The sequence below is a fragment of the Notolepis coatsorum genome (genome assembly GCF_963971535.1).
Source record: "Notolepis coatsorum genome assembly, chromosome: 2".
Classification (NCBI taxonomy): Eukaryota; Metazoa; Chordata; class Actinopteri; order Aulopiformes; family Paralepididae; genus Notolepis; species Notolepis coatsorum.
In genome coordinates, this window is record NC_140166.1 from 59,088,951 (window position 1) to 59,107,326 (window position 18,376).

Sequence of the window (18,376 nt, forward strand, 5' to 3'; positions counted from 1 at the left end):
TGTAGCAGTACTGTCTATCTGTATGTCGTGTATGTCATATATGTTATGATGAATTGAAAATGGGGGACCCTGATGGAAACAAGACTAACGTCTTTCTCAGGTCTGCATCCCCTTAACAATTGTGTCATGTGTATTGAGCTGTACTGTATTGTACCCATTCTGCAATCTGTTAAATAAAGTTTTCAATCAACCAATCAATCACATTATGTGTTTAGCCTCATGCACACACCAGGGGGCGCCAACAATTACGCAGCCTGTTTTCGTGGCAGCACCATAGAGAGACCACACTTCCGGGCGTCAGCGAGCGTCACTTCCGGGCGGCAGCGTGTGTTGAAAAGCTGCAAGAAAGACGTCTCTCTTCTGAAGAAACTGGAAGAAGCTGATATTTCTTACCGTCCTCCTCCTCAAGATGGTGAAGTTATCTGCTGAGCTCATCGAGCAAGCGGCTCAATACACCAACCCGGTGAGAGACCGAGAGCTGGACCTGAGAGGTGAGTTATTATTAATTATTACATTTCAATCTGCTAGCTAAGCGAAGTTAGCCCAACAAGTTAGCATCTGGCTGCAGTGCTAACGTCAGGCCTCGCTCCCATCACGTTGAATTGAATTGATTGATTGATTGAAAAAGTTTATTAACAGATTGCAGAATGGGTACAGTACAGTACATCTCAATACATACAATTGTTAAGGGGATGCAGACCAGAGAAAGACTTTCGTCTTGTTTCCACCAGGGTCCCCCATTTTCAATTCATCATAACATATATGACATACATGACATACAGATAGACAGTACTGCTACATCTATACATTTATGACATATCAGATTTGCAAATACAGTACTGTTTGTGATACAAAAGTGTCCAGAAAAGGAGTGTATATACATTTGGCGTAGAAACTGTACATTGGAGGAGGTTGGTGGGGTGGGGTTGGGTGGGTTGGGTGAGGGCTGTACATTGGAGGTGGGGGGGGGGGGGGGTTGGGTAGGGGACACACACACATTTTACACTGTACATTGGAATGTTGACAAAGCCTTACTTGGTCATTTACTGTACAACTAGGTTAGGACATTTGTAGGGGCCAGTTTCGAATTGCAGTCTCACGTAGGTGTTTTTTGAGAGTGTTTTTGAAGGTGGGTAGTGATTCACATTCCTTTACAGCTTTAGGCAGGGCGTTCCACATTGATGTGGCATAATTGCGAAACGTGTTTAGTCCCTTGTTTGAGCCGAATCTGGGTTTTACATGATTTGTGGAGCTCCCTCTGGTGTTGTGATCGTGGTATTCACTGACCTTTGGGAAGTATTTTGACATGTACATGGGTACCTTGGTCGCGTAGTGTATCTTGTAGACCAGGCCCATTGCAAGTTGCTGTACTCTGTCGTCTACTCTAAGCCATCCTAGGTTGTCAAAGTGGGCAGGGGTGAGGTGGGTTCTAGGAGTCAGGTCAAGTAGTAGTCTGACTAGCTTGTTTTGAGATGTTTGTAATTTGTTTTTTAGTGCCTTTGAGGTGCTTTGGTACCATGAGGTGCAAGCATAGTCGTAGTACCCTTGAATAGTAGTTCAGCTTTCATAATATATATATATATATACACTTTATGTGTCCACGCTGTACTGAGTAGAAGACTTCTGCATCTGATTCATACTACTCTACATTCTAGAGTTTAAATCGGATATTAGTTGACCATGATTTGTGCTTTTTTAGTATCACAAACGGTACTGTATTTGCAAATCTGGTATGTCATAAATGTATAGATGTAGCAGTAGCAGTACTGTCTATCTGTATGTCATTATGAATTGAAAATGGGGGACCCTGATGACTTTTCTCTGGTCTGCATCCCCGTAACAATTGTGTGTATTGAGCTGTACTGTACCCATTCTGCAATCTGTTAATAAACTTTTCAATCAATCAATCAATCACACAGTGGCAGCTTGTACACTTTCTTTAGCCCAGAGGGAGGGCTGCCAGCTCAGGTGCGGAGCAGGAGCGTTAGTCAATGAATGAATGAATGAGAACTTTATGACCAGATTGCAGAATGGGTACAGACTACAGCTCAATAGTATTACACACAATTGTTAAGGGGTATTGAGCTGTACACTGTGTATTGTACCCAAGTCTTTCTCTGGTCTGCATCCCCTTAACTACTTTCAGAGCCCTTGCTTTTAACCTTGATTTCATCCACGTCAATGTTATCTTTAAAAACGCCTAATCTATGTTTTTAAATTATGGCTATGTGTCTAATCTGCCCGTCGCTTATCAATGACTCGATTTCCAGTCAACAGGGTCGAAGCGGATTGTTTTTTCATCTGTTCATTTTCGTTTGATAGCATTTTGAAAAGCCCTCGTTTTCAAGGAATATATAAATATTCCATGATAAAAGACATTCACTGGAATATTCTAGAATACACACAAACGTTGTCATTTTTCAGCCTATTTATGAATCGTTTTCAAATAAACGCTAGATTATCGATATGTGTACGTATGCACGCTAGAGACGAGAGCTGAAAAATCGATTCTCTTATTTCCTCATCAGCGAACGTATGTATACACACTGTTATTCTTAATAGGTATGTTAGCGGTTCTAGAAGGTACTACTATGACATCATCACCAACGTTCCAGAATGATCGGGCAGACCTAAGGTTCTAGAATCTACTGCCATGACATCATCACACACGTTCCAGAATGTTCGGGCAGCACACATTTTCTAGAATGTTCCTAACAATATGTCTGTGGGTGAATTGTGTACCATTACAATCACTACAGTACTGTATTAAGTTTAAAAAGTACATTACATATTCTATAGGGTGTTCTTGTATTTCAGTGCATTCAACCCTCGATTGACCTGAAGGTTGTTAAAGTGGTCCAGTTATGCTGCTCTGTGTCCCTCAGATTGCTGGTTTACAATGTTAAAAAAGCTGAAAAATCGATTCTCTTATTTCCTCATCAGCGATCGCGCACACACACACATAGGGCAAACGCTGAGATCTCAGCAAATACAACTCTGATTATCCCAAGACTGGTCAAATAGATTCCTTACCTCAGATCAGATGTTATTCAAAAAGATCATTCCAATTCCTGATCGCCATTCCAAATTCGATCACGCTTATTGATTGAGTATTGGCTACTGTGAATATATTCCAGGCTGATTCCCGTCCCGCGATGACTTCCATGTTGAGCAGACGGCTTGCCAGCTCAAGGAACCAACTGGCTCCGCCTCTACATATCTACAGATCCCAGCGACTAAGCGACTGACCTGCAGTTACACAGGGATAGACGATAGGGGGCGCTTTTTTCCATTCTGAGCGCCTGGAGGAGCTGCTGTACCAACGGGAGACTCGGTTGATGAAATATGAAATCAGATCGCTAATAAACAAATAAAACCATATTTGTCGTTGTGGCACTGAAGTTTTAAGGGGATGCAGACCAGAGAAAGACTTCCGTCTTGTTTACATCAGGGTCCCCCATTTTCAAATCATAGTGACAACAATATTGTCAACAATATGATTCTATTGCATAGCAGTGATATTTCATAATAATAATAATAATCTAGTGCTGGACTAAGTGATTCGTTGAGGGGGCTAGATTCGTTCACCATGTGCATTGTACCACTAATGAGCCCGGATTAATGATTAACTGCAGTGTGAACAGCACTATAATAAACCAGATAATAATAATAATATCTACGCTGCCTCTCTCTCTTCTAGGTTATAAAGTGCCAGTGATCGAGAACCTGGGAGCCACGCTGGACCAGTTTGACACCATAGACTTCTCCGATAATGAGGTCAGAAAACTGGATGGCTTCCCGTTGCTCAGAAGGCTCAAAACGTTACTCATGAACAACAACAGAATATGGTAAGATTTATTAGTAGATCTATACTGTTATTTAACTCTGTGCCAGTGTTGTTGACGAGCACTTTAATAATTACTTGCTCAGTCACTCAAGTATTATAGTTTGATTCCTGCTTGGGGTAGGAATCCACAGCAGCCCTATGTTGTTACCTTTGCTTGAACAGATCATTATATACTTGGACAGTCAATGGAAGACTGACATTGTGTGCACTGCGTGCAAAGACGATTAAGTAAATCACTGTAAAAACTCGACATTCTTTGAGTCCGCAAAGTCTGTCTGTGTCATTCATGGTAAATGGACCAGGAAACATTCTCATGGTGACATTACAGTCGGATGCACAACCAGCCTTTCTCTGTTGCCCACTGCAGCAGTTGGGAGTTAAGTGCCTTGCTCAAGGGCACTTCAATGGTGGATGTTAGGGCGGCTACGTGGCGTAGTGGGCAAGGCGCTCGCCACGAAATGCTGGAGACGCTGGGCTCGTCAGTTCGAGCCAAGCGCTCCACATTTGCTTTCAGTTTAGCTGGTCGTCCACAGTAATACACATTGGCCGTATTAGGGGGTGGGAAACTGATGGGTGGGGATCGGGCGTTGTGGACAGCGACTCCTACAGGTCGGTTGGTGCGCCTGCGCAGTAGAATCAGGAAGTGTCGGGGGCAGCGTGAGCCTCCCACGCGTTACTCCTCGCCACTGAAAGATCGAGCTGCGCAGGTGTAAAGATGCGACTGCTGTTACCTCAAGTACCGGAGGGGACTCGTGCTATGTATGACTTAGTCCACATTGCAGCCGGCTTGTGGGAGGCAAGAAACAGCGTCCGTGACAGGGGAGGGTTGAAATTGGATGATACGAAATTGGGATGGGAGAAAAATATAGAAAATGGGAGAAAAGGTGGATCAAAAAAAATGGTGGATGTTGAGTAATTGGAGAGCATATCTCTGATGTATATATTTTGCATGATGTGTTTTTAACCTGTTCTTAATTACCTGTATGCCACATATGTTATGCTTTCTTTTTTAGCAGCTTTTTAACACCAGGCTCAGGGACAACAGTTGGAACATTAGCTTTGGCTAAACACTGTCTCACACATTTACATTTATGTTCATTAATGTGTGCTGTCTCTGTTCAAATCAAAACGTTTTAAACTGAAACTATCTTCCTGCTGGTCTGGGAATCTTAACCAGACACCTTCTGGCCAAAAGGCATATGAAGGTGTAGACTGGATATATATATATATATATATATATATATAAAATAACGTGTTCTGGTAGATTCATTAACCATGTATACAATCTCTGCATGATCCCACAGTCGCATCGGTGAAAACCTGGAACACTGTCTGCCCTGTCTGAGGGAGCTGATCCTCACCAGCAACAACATCCAGGAGCTGGTGAGCCATCTCACCGAACACCTGACGTAGGGCTGGGCGATATAACGATAACGATAAATATCGCGATATGTAAGGCATAATGTATAGCTACGAGGTCATTGTCGCAAAATAATTGACCGACACAGAGTTCAAACGTCAGTGAAGGTCAATTATTTTGCGACAATGATCGAGTATAGCTATACATTATCCCGCTTATTACATGGCTAACTTACTAACAATATACCTAATTCATTTTACATCGACTCGCAACACTGGTTCTGGCTCCGCTCCGCCCCCTGTCATCGCCGGCAGCAGAACACCGGCAGTGTCTAATTGCACTGAAACTGTGTGTCAGTGGGCTTGATTGCCAACAGCTGCGCACAGCGGTCATTATTGTCCCACAGCGGTCATTATTGTCTGATAACTGACCTCGGACGCGCACTATTGACCAATCACAAGCAAGCATTTCGGCGAATGTGAAAACGCCATGTAATAAATTTTAATCTATATCGGAAAAAAATATATAGAAAAAAATAAATTATTTTTTTATTTTTTGTTTGTTTGTGACCTGCAACAGGGTAGCCCCTTTCGTGACTTTCGGGTTGCAAGCCTGGGGCTTTTGTGACCGCAGTCACTTATTTATACGGGGCGATCATCCAGGAATCAAACAACCAAGCGTGATCGCGGGGCTCGGGGTGGGTCAAAAATATATCCGATCTGAATTTCAAAGATACCCAGCGTACAATATGGGTTTAACACAGCTTCACGATGGGTTCTGGAAGCTCGGAGTTGCTCATAAACATTTTAAATCATTTTTATAAAACGAGTGTACTCACAGCGAACCTTGGCAAAATGCCTGGTGCGTCCGGCAATCACTGCGCTCCCTATCGGTCCCCGTTGGTCATTACCTATAGGCCATTACAGGGTACAATCTGCTGAGCGTGTCTCCTGTGTATTGTTGTACACTCGTTTTATAAAAATGATTTAAAATGTTTATGAGCAACTCCGAGCTTCCAGGACCCATCGTGAAGCTGTGTTAAACCCATATTGAACGCTGGGTATCTTTGAAATTCAGATCTGATATATTTTTGACCCACCCCGAGCCCTGCGATCACGCTTGGTTGTTTGATTCCTGGATGATCACCCCGTATAAATAAGTGACTGCGGTCACAAAGGCCCCAGGCTTGCAAACCGAAAGTCACGAAAGGGGCTAGCAACGGGGCAGCTTTAAAACCAGAGACAGTGGACAGACTTGTCTTTCTTACCTGCAATTTAAAGTAATGGCTTTGCTTGTCCAAATGACAATACTGACCAAATTGAGATTTCTTTTTCTCTTGTCCATTTATTTTGGTTGCTTTCTAATGTAAAATACAGTTTGAAACCGTCTGTACACAGTAGGCTATGTGTGCTAGCAGAGCTAGTCTCCAGTCACAAGTCACGGTGCACATGTGTGGTGGTTTGTCCACCAAAAAAAGCGCCAAAAGATAGAAAATAAACTTGCAGAGCCAGAACTGCTTCAACTCCCCTGGAGCCACAGCCAGCAGAGAAGCCGGTTTACTTTCGCTTCCAAACCAGCTGCAGCCTGAGAACTGGAGTGTGAGGGGCTGTAACACTAAAGATGGCGGCAACGACAAAGAATTGCTGCAAAATAAACACGCATTTGTTGTTTAATAAAAAAATATATATACTTATAACAATTTCGACAATTATCGATGATCGCCCAGCCCTAACCTGGCGACACATGGTGCTCATAGGCAGCTGCAGTGATCTCATCAGCGTATATCCCGGACCGTATTTTATTCTTTATTTCATTCTTATTTTTAATATTATTATATTCTTATTTTAGTCCTATTGACGACCTAAATGTTTTTCGTTGTTCAATGTGAGCGATCTGTAGTGCCGCCGAATAAAGGATTTCTATTCTTATACAGAGTTCTATTGGCTGTCTGAGATGTCAAGGTGGCCTGTATAACGATCTAGTACTTTATTGATCCAGAGGGACATCCAGCAGCACTACAGATCGCTCACGATAAACATTTAGGTGGTCAAAAATAAGAAAAGAAAATGCAGTCAATAATATACATTCTAAAATATACAGTAAAATGTCCAGGAAGATAATGTACAGATGCAAGGATATTGAAGCCCTTTTTTCAAGGATGAGACGCGGTTCTAGCTTTATGCCAGAAAGGCCCACTGCCTGGTCGCGTTGCACCGTTTGGTAATCGGTCGTCATGCTGTCTGCTCCTCAGGGTGACTTGGATCCTCTGGCCACAGTGAAGACATTGAGCCTCCTCAGGTGAGTTTCAACAATGACTCCCTACTACCCTGGGCTACAGGTACAGAGTTGGCTACAGGTGAACCTTTTTTTTAGCGCTGTGTTGGCTGCCATTGTTACAACTGCTATTGTTACGACTGCCTGCGATCTGCTTAACTGGTTAGCGGCTCACTCGAAAACCAGCCATCGGGCAGACGTACAGTGATGGTGGCAAACTGTTTGAAAAGCAAGATACTGCTGTAAGGAGAGAACCTTGTGTCTCCCAATTTAGGTAAATGTCATGTTTTTTTTTACTTGAACTGCAAGGTGAGATGGTCTTTATCTCTTTTGGAGATGCAAGACTTTTGCCTGAGGGCGGCAAGGTGAGCGGTCCCTGGCCCTGTTGAGCTGCAGGCTTTTGGACACGGCCTACATTCTAGTTGTACTTGATAATAGGGATGTCCCGATCACGTTTTTTTTGCTCCCGATCAGTAGGGATGGGTACCTTCACATTTGAACCGGTACTGGTACCTGTGAATCGATACCGGTACCCAACGGTACCTTTTTTCGGTACTTTAGTCTCAAGAAATTTAATTTACCTACCTCAGTCGAAGAAAAAAAATCCAAACTTCAAATAACTACAATTTCGACAGTTTTCGGCTTGTCATTGCTCCGACTGCTTTGTTGTTGAATCAAGTCAAATCCTAGGTAAGCATATATTGTGCGTGTGAACGTTGACGTGAAGAAAAAAAAAGAGAAATTAATAAAGAATTTTTTTTTTCCGGTTTCTCACTTGATTCGATACTCTGTAGTACCGACGTGTTTCGGTTCGGTACCTCAAAAGTACCGATTCGGTACCCATCCCTACCGATCAGATCCCGATCATGTGATTTTGAGTATCTACCGATATTTCCCGATCCGATCAAATTCTCTTTTTTTTTTAATACTTTATTTTTTATTCAACAAACATGACCATGTTCACGTCTTAAACTCATACTGAGGCCTTACTTTTGGTTTTAAATTGCATATCATCATTCATTTATTTATTGTCACACAGCAGCAGAATAATTTTGCCAAAACAAACCAATAGTATCCAGCTGCAGAACGACAGACCAGCCACACTCGGACCCAAACGCATTTCCTTTGATTTAATTATACATCAAATGATTTATGAAGTTAACTTTTCACCTGGATAACGTCAACATTCAGGGTGAATGTAATGTGAGAAATTGGGATTAAAAAAATATATATATATTTGGGTCAGAGTGTGGCTGGTCTGCAGATCCAGATTGATTGATCGCATGCTATACTCGATTGATCGTGTATTACTCGCACCCATCCCTAATTCTGTTTACTTCTTCTAGTCTAGTTGTACATGGTAGATAAGGTTCCTGTTTTACTTCTTCTAGTCTAGTTGTACATGGTAGATAAGGTTCCTGTTTTACTTCTTCTAGTCTAGTTGTACATGGTAGATAAGGTTCCTGTTTTACTTCTTCTAGTCTAGTTGTACATGGTAGATAAGGTTCCTGTTTTACTTTCAGTCTCTTGAGGAATCCTGTGACCAATAAGAAGCACTACAGGCTCTACGTCATCAGCAAGATCCCCCAAGTGAGAGTTCTGGACTTCCAGAAGGTGAAGATGAAGGTAAGAAGGAGAGCTGCGCTCCTCATGTCCAGGCCGACGGGCTGCAGCTCACTAACTATCATTACACTCGACATAAAGAAGTCATCTTTCATGCTGTCGAAGAAGCTCTGCTCTGCGGTTACTTCCAAAGGTCTCGAACGCCACCAGGCGCTAATATTCTGAGTAGGGCTGCAACTAATGACTATTTTGGTAGTCGACTAATCTGTCTTATTTCGATTAGTCGACTAATCGGAAAACGATTATATTAAAAAAAAAAAAAAAAACTTTTTTTTTTTTTTTTTTTTTGCACTACCTATCTTTGTGAAAGTGGCTTCTCAGCTCTGGTCCAGCTGAAGACGGAGCAGAGGAACAGATTGGACATTGAGCATGACCTCAGAGTTGCTTTGAGACTCTTGTCAGGACCAAACAACATCCCCAGTTATCCCATTAGTTCCCCCAAACTTACTGTCGGTCTGTTATAATAATAACTTTATTTGTATAGCACTTTTCATACAGAGGTTGCAGTTCAAAGTGCTTCACAACAGTAAAAAAATACAGGCATAAGCGAGCATAAAAAGATAGACAGGTAGAATCAGTGTTTCACATTAGGATCTAGCATCCCAATAGGCTCTCCGCTTACAGTTTTCAGTAACACAAATAGTTTAAAAATAGTAAAATAAAAATAAAATAAAAATTATAAAATAGAACGGACATAAAAAATACAGGCATGAGCGAGCATAGCAAGATATGGCAAGTGACAACAATGCATAAAGTTTACAGACAATCCATGCTGATTGATCTGCCATAAGCAAGTGAAAGTTTACAGACAATCCATGCTGATTGATCTGCCATAAGCAAGTGAAAAGTTTACAGACAATCCATGCTGATTGATCTGCCATAAGCAAGTGAAGATTACAGTCTGTTCTAACAAACCAAACTGCCATGTATTAAAGTTTACAGACAATCCATGCTGATTGATCTGCCATAAGCATAAGATTACAGTCTGTTCTAACAAACCAAACTGCCATGTATTAAAGTTTACAGACAATCCATGCTGATTGATCTGCCATAAGCTCTCTATTCAGTAATTAAAAAGTGCAATAACCGACGGACATAAAAAATACAGGCATGAGCGAGCATAGCAAATAATAAGCATAGTTTAAAATGATTCAGTTTAAAAATAGTCATCAGTAAGAAGTAAAAAGTGCAATAACCGACACATGAATTTGATAGGCAGTGTAAAAGAGTAGGCAGGGTAAGAATAAATACAAGTTGTGTCAGGATATCCCTGATGTTTCCTCTTGCCACTAGGTGGGAGCAGATATCTATCAGTGAAATGCCTGAGCAAAGAGATAGGTTTTAAGCTGTCTTTTAAAGATGTCTAGCGAGTTGGCTTCCCTGATGTTTTGGGGTAGTTTGTTCCATAGTTTTGGGGCATAGTTGATAAAGGCTGCATTACCGATCCTCTTTTGACTGCTTCTGGGAGCCTCTAGTAGTCCAGCAGCTGATGATCGCAGTGTTCTTGCTGGTGTGTAATTTATTAGAGTGTTTGCGATGTAGCTAGGTCCCTGTCCATTTAGAGCTTTGTATGTAAGGAGAAGGACCTTAAAGTCAATTCTAAATGTTACAGGAAGCCAGTGTAAAGCGGCTAAGACTGGACTAATGTGCTCTCTCCTTTTGGTTCTAGTTAGCAGTCGGGCTGCAGAGTTTTGGATTAGCTGAAGCCTCTCTGTGGTTTTCTTAGGGAGACCTGTGAAAAGTGCATTACAGTAGTCTAACCGGCTAGATATGAATGCATGAATTAGCTTCTCAGCATCGTTCTGATTAATAAATGGTCGTACTTTTGCTATATTTCTGAGATCGAAGAACGATGTTTTCGTCACTTTGCTAATATGAGAATTGAAGTTCAGTTCTGAATCTATGACAACCCCAAGACTAGTGACCTCAGATTTGATCCAAGGGGTTAGTCCCCCCAGGTTCTTTATTAATGTTTCTTTTTTAGTTTTGGAGCCGATAATTAGAATTTCAGTTTTGTTCTCGTTTAGTTTCAGGAAGTTCTTACTCATCCATTTATTTATTGCCAGTAAGCAGTCTGTAATGGAGCTAATCGCTGTATCATTTGGTTCAGCAGATATGTACAGTTGTGTATCATCCGCATAGCTATGGAAATCTACATTATGTTCTCTGATGATATCACCCAGCGGTAACATGTAAAGGGAGAAGAGTAAAGGACCTAAGCAACTCCTTTGTGCAACTCCATAGTTGTTGTCGTATATATCAGACATGTGATCTCCTAGTTTAACATAGAATTTCCTCCCTCTGATGTATGTTTTAAACCAGCCTAGCACATGGTCTGAGAAACCGACATGGTTTTCAAGACGATCGATTAGAATATCGTGATCGATTGTATCAAATGCTGCACTGAGATCTAACAGGATAAGGATGGAGATCTTATTCTCGTCCGAGTTTAGTCTGAGGTCACTGATTATTTTGGTGAGGGCAGTTTCAGTGCTATGATATTTTCTGAATCCTGACTGAAATTCTTCTAAGATGTTGTTTTCTTCAAGAAAGGAATTTATTTGAACTGAAACTATCTTTTCAAGTACTTTACTAATGAATGGTAGGTTGGCTATTGGACGATAATTTGCCATTTCATTACTATCCAAGTTAGTTTTTTTTAGTAATGGCTTTACAACTGCTGTTTTAAAGGCATCCGGGAAAATACCAGTCCTAAGGGAAGTGTTTATGATATCTAGCACAGGGCTTGAAACACTATTAAATACCCGTTTGAAGAAAGCTGTAGGTATAGGGTCAATGTCTGAGGTGGAGGAGTTACATTCTGAGACAGTTTTGCAGAGTACATCTAATGTGATGCATGTGAAACTTCTCATGGTTTGCCGCAATCAACTTTATTTCCATCATGAGTAATGCTGGCCCTGATCAAGGTTATTTTGTTGTTAAAGAATAGTGCAAGTTCTTCACACTTAACCGTTGATGACTGAGGAGGTGTAGGGGCAGTGTTGAGTAGTACATTAATAGTGGAAAAGAGGATTCTGGAGTTTCCAGCATTTTCTGTAATGATTTTAGAGAAGTAATCTTTCCTTGCTAAGCGGATGGTTTTATTATAAGCAGTTAAAGCATCTTTGTATATATCACAGCATATGGTGGTTTTTGTTTTTCTCCATTTTCGCTCCGCTGCACGACATTTCCTTTTTTCTTCGTTGACCGTATTATAGTTTAACCAGGGCGAGGCTCTAGTTTTCTTCTTTTTCGTTTTTAATGGGGCGACAGAATTTAATATAGATGACATTGCATCATTGAGATTTTCTACCATTTCATTTAGAGAGCTGTCATGATTGTGTGGTTCATGTAGTCTGATAAGATCAATGAACTTTGATTCAGCTTTGTCGTTTAGGAGCCTCTTTTTAACTATGATTTCTTTTTTTGTTTTAGTAAGGGTTATTTGAGTATCAAAAAATATACAGTGATGGTCGGAGAGAGGTAATTCAGTTATTGAGATATTTGTTATGCTTAGCCCAGTTGTTGTTATAACTAAGTCTAGTGTATTCCCAAGCCGGTGAGTTGCATTTGTTATATGCTGTATTAGGTCAAAGCTATCCAGTAGATTTTTTAGTTCCATAGTTTTGGAGTCTGTTTTCTTATTAAAATGGATGTTCAGGTCTCCATTTAGGATCACCTTATCATATCCGGTAACACATAGTGAGATCAGTTCAGAGAGCTCCTGTATAAATACTGGTGAGTGTCTAGGCGGGCGGTATATTGTGACAATAATAGTTGATTCTGTTTTTAGTTCAATGGCAAGATATTCCATTGACATGAACTCGCCTAGTTCTGTGATTCTAAACAAGAGTTTTGAGGAGAAGATTGCTGCAACTCCTCCGCCCCTTTTATTTTTTCTGGGTATTTGAAGCTAAGAAGTCTTCAGCTGGCTGGACCAGAGCTGAGAAGCCACTTTCACATAGATAGGTAGTGCAAAAAAATATATATCTTTTTTTAATGACTAATCGACGCAACAATTCCTCGTCGACGATTTTTTATAAACGACGTCGATTATGTCGACTAATCGTTGCAGCCCTAATTCTGAGCCTTTTTGCATCTATTTTTCCAGAGACTGTACATCATCAGTGTGTATGCGTGTGATTGTCCCTTTTTGGCAGAAGGTTCACTTCCCAGTGTGACTAATGATGAAAAGCTTTTGACTGTTAACTGTGTGATGTATCGCCATAGGAACGCCAGGAGGCGGAGAAAATGTTCAAGGGCAAACGAGGTGCTCAGCTTGCGAAGGATATTGCCAAGCGGACAAAAACGTAAGATGAAAGACCCCGTTGGACAGCAGCGCCTCGGAATCACTGGACTCTTTACGGGAGTCGCCCCCCAAACCTCAGCCCGTTACTCTTCCAACACTCCCCCACTATCTTGAGTACTGACAGCAGGGTGGGAGATGAACACCAGCCAGTTGTTGGTACATCTAGTCTGTGGCTGGTATGTTTGTCTACTAGAGACGTTGGCAGGGAAACAACCAGACTCTCTTCTGAAATGGAATTAATGTTCTGCTCTGACTGGCAACGCCGATCACACGGTTGTTTGTGACCATCGTGCGCGTAAATAACTAGGGATGTCCCGATCATGTTTTTTTTGCTCCCGATCATGTGATTTTGAGTATCTACCGATAACGATATTTCCCTTATCAGATCAACAAAAAAAATTACCCTTTTTTTTTTTATTCAACAAACATGACCATGTTCACGTCTTAAACTCATACTGAGGCCTTCGTTTTGGTTTTAAATTGCATATCATCATTTATTTATTGTCACACAGAGCAGAAGAATTTTGCCAAAACAAACCAATAGTATCCAGCTGCAGAACGGCAGACCAGCCACACTCTCGGACCCAAACGCATTTCTTTTGATTTAATTATACATCAAATGATTTATGTCAAGGATTGCAATGCCTCGCTTGAATGAAGTTAACTTTTCACCTGAATAACGTCAACATTCAGGGTGAATGTAATGTGAGAAATTGGGATAAAAAAAATTTAATTTGGGTCTGAGAGTGTGGCTGGTCTGCCGTTCTGCAGCTGGATACTATTGGTTTGTTTTGGCAAAATTCTTCTGCTCTGTGTGACAATAAATAAATGAATGATGATATGCAATTTAAAACCAAAACTACGGCCTCAGTAGGAGTTTAAGACGTGAACATGGTCATGTTTGTTGAATTAAAAAAAAAGTTAAAAAATCTAGATTTTTTTTTTTGCCGATCCCGATCTTCGGAAAATCACGTGATCGGATCGGGACATCCCTATAAATAACCCATCTCATCCAGCGCCCACGGCAGCTGGTGGATTCCAAATTGTACCTGCTGTGTGCACTTTACTTATTTTTTTACTGGCCAAATGAATCTAGAAAGGAATGTCCAAAATAAATAGTTAGTTATATTAATAATAACTTTATTTGTATAGCACTTTTCATACAGAACAGCAAAGTAAGGTAAATCACAGTTTTTCAGTAATACAAATAATAAAATAGAATAGATTAAAGTATAAAAAAATTAAAAGTGCGGTTTGATTCGGTGTAAAAATAGGCAAAAAAATTATAAAATAGAACCACGGACCAGTAAAAAGTGTGATAAAATTGTTTAATACAAATGTATAACAGAGCAGTGCATCGCTCTTAATACTTTGAGTTTCTTTACAAAGTACAGTTCTAAATTACCTTTATAGAACAACAGCAGTGCGTCGCTCACAACTTGACAACAGAGCAGTGCATCGCTCTTAGAGTTTCTTTACAAAGTTCAGTTTTGAATTACAACATAGCAGTGCTCTTAAAATTACAGTGCATAGGGGAGGTAGTGAGATAAAAATCTGCATAGAACCGACACATGAAGTGAGTTAGTTACCTGGCCTATCCCAGTAGCTGGCACGGCGGGGGAAGCATGCCGGCAGTAGCCCAAACTCGCCCCTATCATGCCGGCGGCTGGCTTGTTACTCCCCACCCTGGTGACCATTACATGAAGGATCCGGAAAACATCTATCGGCCCCCGATTTGACCCGCCCCCCCCCCGCTGTCTCCATGACTGAACCCCAAACCCACAGCTCTTGTTAACGGTGGTTCCCAGGTCTGCTGTCCCGTTTTGTATCAGTTTATTTGACTCAGGAACAGATACTACACAGATACTACACTATGAGCTGCTACACTGGTTGAGAGGCTGGGGAAGTGCGTGCCGCTGAGCCCCGGGTCGTCTGACGGCAGCGTCTGTGTTCTTCTCTCAGGTTCACCCCCGGCGGTCCTGCGCAGCCAGAGAAGAAGAAGGCGGGGCCGACCCACGCAGATGTGGAAGCCATTAAAGTACAGTCGGATGTTTTATTATTATCTTTTTACTTTTATCTAAAGTCACTCCCGGGTAACGTCCAAAAAGAATTCGGTGATGGGGAGACGCCGTAGAGCCATATGAAATCCATTTTTATTTCCCCCAAATTCCGTTTTTTCCATTTTAATATTTCAGAATTCTGTATTTTGCCTTTACGCCCATTTTACCATCACAAATAGTGTTTAATAAGTGGGAATGAATAAATGTCCACAATTTAATAAGATATAACGGTCCATTTAATGTTTTTAAGTGCTGCAACTCAGGAATACAGTTCAATTTTACACAATATGCTTCAAATAACATTGTGACGATAAAAATACACATTTCAAGTGTAAACAAGATACAGCTAGCTACTTTTATCACAATATCAGTAGCCTAGCTATATCTATTGTGATGGAATATAGTAATGCATAATTTATGCACCTTTACAATTTAAGAGGAGTCTTAATTTCAAGAAATGTGCTGTCCATTCAACAATGAAGAGTGGGTGCATTTCAGTTTGTGGAGTGAATCTGTGGAATGGTTGGAGTGGAATTAAAACAAAGCAATAATATATGTATATATATTAGTGCCGTCGATAGATTAAAAAAAAACGAATTAATCTCAATTTTCTGTAATTAATCTAGATTAAAAATCGCATTACTTTTTTTTTTTTTTTTTTTATATATATATACTTAAGACCGAAGCTTGTAACAGATATTTACTTGAGTAAAATCATGGAATTAATGTAAAATCAACACAAAGAAAGTATATTTAGATTCAAATACTGTTTTAATAGCTTTCTTTGAATACAGTTTCTCTCCTGTGAAATACAAATGTTCAACAACCATCAACATTGACTCAGCTTAGACCGCTTTCTTATATTATATTGAAATTTTTTTCACTCCATAGTTTAATCTAGATAAAAAAAAATAACGCTTTAAATAATTTAAATTAATCTCCAGAGTTAAAGCATTCATTTTGACAGCCCTAATATATATATATAAGGATTATATCTCCGAGGTATATGGATGAGGAGGCGTCGAGTTGAGCCCGGGCGTCCCTGTCCGGGGGCTAGTGCTCAGCGGGATTATCATTAGTATCATTACTGATATTTTCTTTTCATAGTGTGGACATTTTGGTTGTATATATATGAGTTGCATAAGATAATGGAGTGTGAAGGGCGTAGGAATACATAAGAAAGTTGCCTAGTATGGAGATATTCATCATAACTCATAATATTCAAAAACAAAAAAGTAAACATCAGTTGTCTTTAGTTATTCTTTTGTCTACACAATAAAATTACAGCTACCCCCCCCCCCCCCTCCTAGTTTTATACTAGCTGTTTGTCAATTACAGAACTCCAGGTTTATCTTACATGAAATCCAGAATACTCTTGTCTGCTCTGTTGTGTTCCAGACTGCCATTGCTAACGCTTCGTCTCTGGCTGAGGTGGAGAGGTTGAAGGGAATGCTCCAGGCTGGCCACATCCCTGGACGAGATGTCAGGCCAGGTCAGTATCACACACACACAAGACTTGCTGTCATTGCTACAATACCATTATGTACATAATCAGTAATACTTGTAGATGCATCATGTCCGTGTGTGAATAGGAGTATGATTGGTATTTGCCTCCGAAAGCAATATTGGCGCAATGACTCATTGAAGATGTTTTTCTTATGCCAGTTTTTGGACATTAACTTTAGTTAACCTTGCTTTAGGAAAATGCGGTGGGCTGCTGCCTTTATCAATAGCTTAGGTTTCACTTTCCCAGCCATTTGATCATGCAGGTTTGTGCTGAGAAGCCTGATCGATCATAATCCAGCCTAATTGAATAACATGTTTGACCGTTCTTCTAACTGGAAACTATTGCCAGTGTTGCTGTGTGGTAGTGAAAGGTTAACCTTCTGTAGTGTGGTAGTGAAAGGTTAACCTTCTGTAGTGTGGTAGTGAAAGGTTAACCTTCTGTAGTGTGGTAGTGAAAGGTTAACCTTCTGTAGTGTGGTAGTGAAAGGTTAACCTTCTGTAGTGTGGTAGTGAAAGGTTAACCTTCTGTAGTGTGGTAGTGAAAGGTTAACCTTCTGTAGTGTGGTAGTGAAAGGTTAACTTTCTGTAGTGTGGTAGTGAAAGGTTAACCTTCTGTAGTGTGGTAGCCCTAGTTGTGTCCTATATCTCTGTTTGTGATTATGGTATTAGCCTCCAAAAAGGGCATCGGTGCAGCATCCCAATAATGTCCAAAAAACTGTTTTAAAGCTGAAGTATCATAGTAATAAAAAAAATTGAAGTAATTTATGCGTGATGTTTTCTCTTCTGCTACACCAGGTCCAGCTGAAGTGGTGGAGGAAGAGGAGGAGGAGGATGAGGAGGAGGGCGGGGTGGAAGCTGGTCCAGCAGAGCAGCCGAAGAAGGGAGGTGCCGGAGAGGAGGAGGAGATGGAGGAGGGAGGAGAAGAGGAAGAGGGGGATGATAAGAAGGAGGAGGGAGAGGGGAAGAAGAAGAAGGGGGAGGGGAAGAAGAAGAAGGAGGGGGAGGGGAAGAAAGAGGGGGCAGAGGAGGAGGAAGAGGAGGGTGATGAGAATATGGACGAGGGCGCTCCTCCTGTCAACGGCTCCTGAGCCCCTGAGCTTTGTCTTTTGTTTATAGCCGTGTTGAACATTCTTGGAATGATGGAGGTTTTATGTTTTATTTTGTGAAATGGGATATTTGTTTGACAAATTGAATATACTGTCAGTTGCCAGTTGGAAGCCCACAGTTGTATTGCGCATCATTTGCTGTTTTTTTTTCTTTTTTTTTCTCTTCGTTTTGTTAAATGTCTTTTAAATGTGATGCCCTCTGATATTCAGAATTTTTCTTTCGGCATTAACATTATGTGAATATCACCCAAAAATAATAAATGCTATCATTTTTTTTTGTACTATAAAGTC

General features: G+C 40.8%; 1 protein-coding gene across 1 annotated transcript; it reads left to right on the forward strand.

Annotated features, from left to right (window-relative positions):
* The first annotated feature begins 323 nt into the window (after positions 1-323).
* On the forward strand, positions 324-18,367 carry snrpa1 (small nuclear ribonucleoprotein polypeptide A'). The gene is made up of 10 exons (XM_084308171.1): positions 324-491; positions 3,701-3,848; positions 5,152-5,230; positions 7,459-7,505; positions 9,005-9,107; positions 13,335-13,414; positions 15,376-15,451; positions 16,872-16,965; positions 17,775-17,890; positions 17,996-18,367. Exons 1-10 carry the CDS (start codon positions 410-412, stop codon positions 18,065-18,067), a joined length of 897 nt encoding a protein of 298 aa, XP_084164297.1. The 5' UTR covers positions 324-409; the 3' UTR covers positions 18,068-18,367.
* Positions 18,368-18,376: the final 9 nt, after the last annotated feature.